The sequence below is a fragment of the Nicotiana tomentosiformis genome, chromosome 6 (assembly GCF_000390325.3).
Source record: "Nicotiana tomentosiformis chromosome 6, ASM39032v3, whole genome shotgun sequence".
Taxonomy (NCBI): Eukaryota; Viridiplantae; Streptophyta; class Magnoliopsida; order Solanales; family Solanaceae; genus Nicotiana; species Nicotiana tomentosiformis.
Window position 1 is genome coordinate 113,603,295 of NC_090817.1, and position 4,431 is coordinate 113,607,725.

Sequence of the window (4,431 nt, forward strand, 5' to 3'; positions counted from 1 at the left end):
GACATGGGGCTAATCTGATAATCACGTGCATAGTCCGAAAAAGGTAGCCCTAATTAATTAACGAGATACAAATTTGTGATATCAATTACTGTTAGTACTTTCCTTTTTTAGTATTTTTCTTTTTAGTCTGTTTTAAAATAAATGACACAATTTTAAATTTGAATTATACTCTTCATTTTACACATTTTACCTTAATAAAAAGTTTTTATAACCACAAAAATATCATGGTCCCACAAAGTTTTTATACCACTTAAGTTTTTAAGATCACAAGTTTCAATTTTTTTTTCTTAAATTCTGTGCCGAGTCAAACATTCACGTCTAAATTGAAACGGAAGGAGTATTCCATGTATCGTTAAACCGTCACCAGTTGAGTGACAATTATTTGAAAGTCTATGCACGTCAAGGTGATATGGTGGATGATAAACATAATTCACGATACATGTGTTGGTACAAAAGGAATAGCCTTTAGAGGAGGAATTTAACATCAACATAATTTTTTTTGTCGAGCTTATAACTTATCAACTTAAATTGAAATGAAGTAGAAGAAAATAACTATGGACGAAGTTGTGAAAACTAGACATTCATTCTTGCTTCACATTTCAACGGTGAAAAAGCTTTAGAGAAAAAAAACAATTTACTTTGAGCAGCCCACCCAAAAAGGAGCCACTGTCGTTATGATATAGCATAAGCAGCAAAAAAAAAAAAAAAAAAAAGAAAAGAAAAGAAAAATACACCCTCCACTTCGATATCATCATTTACATAATGATTTTACTAAAGAAGTAATAAATGGAAAAAAGGAAAGAAATTAAAGACTCTTGTCATAATTAACTCTTCTACTTCTTCATCCTTTCTTTATAACGAGGACGCTTTTAGCTTTCACCGAATGAGCTTTGTCTCATTGGTAGCTTTGCTGTTTGTAGATAATTGAAAGAATGAGCTTTAATTTCTTCAATTTCATCCTATAGTGTTATTTTTTTATTTTGTTTTTCACTCAAGCAGCAGCTACTGTGCCTCTGGGAAAAGGGTTATTTTGTGTTTTACTGGGAGAGTTACTGGAATTTCTCTGGTCATTTTTTCTCAAGGCCTTTACAGGAGCTGAAAGATTCAATTTTTTCTCTTTGGCTTCATCTATTTCTATCTGTTCTTGCCTGCACTCTTCACTACAGAAAGGAGTATCCCCTCTGCATCATAAAAAACAGAGAACAAATAAATTCTTGTACTCATTCAACTGTCCAATATATATAGTAATAAAAGCCTAATCACAATTTTCCAATCCACGCTTGCTATAACTAATCCACTTATGATCTGGTCCATCAGTAGACAAGAATCACTTTACTGATCAGTTTTTTTAAAAAGATTGCTTTTTTTCCCTTGCTAAAGATAGTTTTAAATGTTCCAATATATTCCACCATCATTTCTTGAATAAAAGATAACCAGTTGATATTTTAAGAAAATCCATCCCCCAAATGAAAAAGTATACTATTTCAATTTGATTTGAACTATGCAAAGAATGAAGCAAAAACTAACCTGTACATGAAGATGTCTTTGTTACTACCAAGTTGTTTCTTGCAAAGAAAACAAGATTCCAAGAAATGGGGTTGTTGTTCTTCAAATCTAGTTTCACAAAACCTTCTGCCACCAGCCAATTTCGGGTATGACATTGAAGAAGAAGAGGAAGAGGAAATGAATGAAAGATTCCTAAGGCTACTCTTCCTTTGTAAAACAGTATGATAAAGAGGCCTAGAAATCAATGGATTGTGATTGTGATGATTGTTCTCTGAAATCTCAGCTTCTATTATAGCTAGAGAGGCAAGACCATCGTTTTTGTCAAAGAAAAAAGGACCTCTTCTTGTTGTAGTGTCCATTTAATTTCCTTGTTTGGTTTGTAGAGAGAATGGGAAAGTGGAAAAATGTTTGGAGAAATGGGGTTTGGAAGAGATGTGGTTATAAAGAAAGGTTCGGTAGATGATTTTTAGAGACAAGTGTTAAGTATCAAAACAAAAAAAAAACCATGGTTTCTGAATTTGGTGCAAGTGAATCTATTGGCCAAGAATTCCTTGTACCTTCCCCTATTTTTTATTCCTATTAATTATTGTTTACACTTTCCTACAATTATATCCTTATTGTTTGTCATTATTTACATCTTGACCACTATAGTCCAAGAAACACAATCAATTTTCTGTGGTAAATAAAATTGTTAAATAATTTATAGCCCCTTCTATTTTTTTTTTGTGTGTGTGTTTTTGTGTGTGTGTGTGGGGGGGGGGGGGGGGGGGGGGTGGAAGAAAAGAAACATGGTCATGTTCCAAAATGAATGAAAAGAACTAAGCAAAAGTAGTAGGTAGCTGCTTCAAAATTATTTTGTCCAATATTAAGTAGGCATTTGGATATTAAAAAATGTGATATTTGAGATAAAATAATTTTTGAAGTTAAGTTAAAGAAATGTATTTGAGAATTAAAACAGTGTTTGTACATGTATTTTACTTGAAAAAATATTATATTTTTGTGAGAGAAAAATACTATTTACTTGAAACTCATTCAAAAATTAGTTTAATGCATAATCAAACATTGATTTGACATATTTAAGGAAAAAAAGATTTATGTCCAACGGCTCCAAAGAATATAAGATTCTTCTAAATTTAAGATATCTAAAAAATAAAAACTGCAAGTACTATTGTAATAAATATCCAAAAGACAAAGTAAGAAATATCCAAAGCTTAGTAGGCATTTGGACATAAATATTGTAATTTTGAAAATATAGTAGTTGGAGTTTAGTTAAAAAATGGTATTTGAAGTTTGAAATTATGTTTTGTGAGTGGGGAAAAAGTATTTCTGAAAATTTTGAATATTTTTTGAAAAACTTATTTTCGAAATTTATATTTTGAAAAACTTATAAAATTTTATGAACAAAAAAAAAAATAGTTTTATGGACAAACGGGGCAACGATAAGAACGTTAAATGGCATCAGACAGTAATATTGTGAGATATGGAGGGCAAGAAGTAAATGGAGCTGCTAGTATAATATTCCCAAGACTTGCGACCTAACGGCACATGAGATGCTTTGCCTTCTAAAGCGCAAAAGTTACAACGGGCCGAGCATGACGCGGGCCCCCAGCCCGGACCCACTCCTATTCTTTGCCCTTTAGTTTTCAAACCATGTCCGTCACCCTGCAAGAGATATTTTGGGGCCATTAATTTTTTTTTAATTAATTATAACAGTGTATCACTCATTTTTAGACCAATCCGAATCCGTCAATCAAATTAATGAATATTAATATGTATTGAATAAATATGTAATATATTAATTGAATTGGTACCAAATGTTTACGTGAAGTATCATTATTATTGTGCTTTGGAAAGTTTTGCCCTTTCTCCCCTTGCTTCAAACTAGGAATTAGGGGGAGATTTTGCTCTTCATCTTATTATGAAAAACATTGGGGTCACGTCATAACGTTTTCTGCCAAACTCTTTTGTCGTTTTCTTCACTTTTACTACTGTAACTTGTTATAAAATCATGGCCGTGGGACCCTAATCTACCCCTCATTTGTTGATCAATCACCATTACGGAGGCGTGACAAGGTCCAATTTCCTTTTGTACCCTTGAAGTTTCATCATTTCGTTTTCTGTATTTTTTATTTTTTTTCACATGTTACTTCAGTAATTACATTTGCCTGTAGGAACGGTAAATGGTGATGTTCTATTTTGCCTTTCATTTGACAGCAGGCGTACTATATTACCTCTGTTCACTTTTATTTATCCATTATTGATTTTGAATAACTTTTAAAAAATAATAAATAAAATATATAATTTATTATAATATTCATATTAATTGATGTATAATTTTAATAAATTTAAAATAAATAATCAATGCTAAGGATAAATCAAAAAAAATAAATTATTTTTCGTAAAAATAAAAATTTATAATACTTAACAACTAAAAGTGAGAAAAGAGAAGTACGACAACTCCCACACAGATGTCGAAAAAGTAGACTGGCGTTGAGGAGGTAAATATTAAAGCAGTGTAATGAGCTCAAATTGAAAGGCAATTTCTGCTCCCCGACAAAGAACCGCTGCCCTTGAATCGCGGTCAGCCGTTGTACCCTGCCCCATTGTACATTAAACACCAGCATTGCTACGCGGATTTAAATTTTAAATTTAATGGGTTTGATTTTAAACTGTTACAATTATGAGTTTAATTATAAGATTTTTTAAGATTTTGATAGATTTTTACATTGTTTATCCTCAAAATCAGATAACAATTAAATTTATTAGTAATTTTAAAAATATGCGATTTGGCGTCCACCGTGGGGCTAAGAATAATAGTGGCAATTTGATACAAATTTCCATAACACACCCTACTTCACACTTGTTCTTTGAAATGTCTTTGATTTCAAGTATGCGCTTAAAATGTCGAAGTCCCAAACTACCCCT

At 31.6% G+C, this 4,431-nt stretch overlaps 1 protein-coding gene across 1 annotated transcript; it reads right to left on the reverse strand.

Moving 5' to 3' along the window:
• Nucleotides 1–564: 564 nt before the first annotated feature.
• On the reverse strand, nt 565–1,973 carry LOC104089085 (FCS-Like Zinc finger 2-like). The gene is made up of 2 exons (XM_009593900.4): nt 1,528–1,973; nt 565–1,181 (listed from the first exon to the last, which is right to left on the reverse strand). The coding sequence occupies exons 1-2, from the start codon at nt 1,863–1,865 to the stop codon at nt 992–994; spliced, it is 528 nt and encodes a 175-aa protein (XP_009592195.1). The 5' UTR covers nt 1,866–1,973; the 3' UTR covers nt 565–991.
• Nucleotides 1,974–4,431: the final 2,458 nt, after the last annotated feature.

Excerpts from the sequence above, each read along its gene's own strand:
- LOC104089085 (XM_009593900.4), bottom strand. The coding sequence starts at position 1,865 with ATGGACACTACAACAAGAAGAGGTCCTTTTTTCTTTGACAAAAACGAT. Across the intron at positions 1,182-1,527 it reads AAAGACATCTTCATGTACAG|AGGGGATACTCCTTTCTGTA; the intron begins GTTAGTTTTTGC and ends TTTATGATGCAG.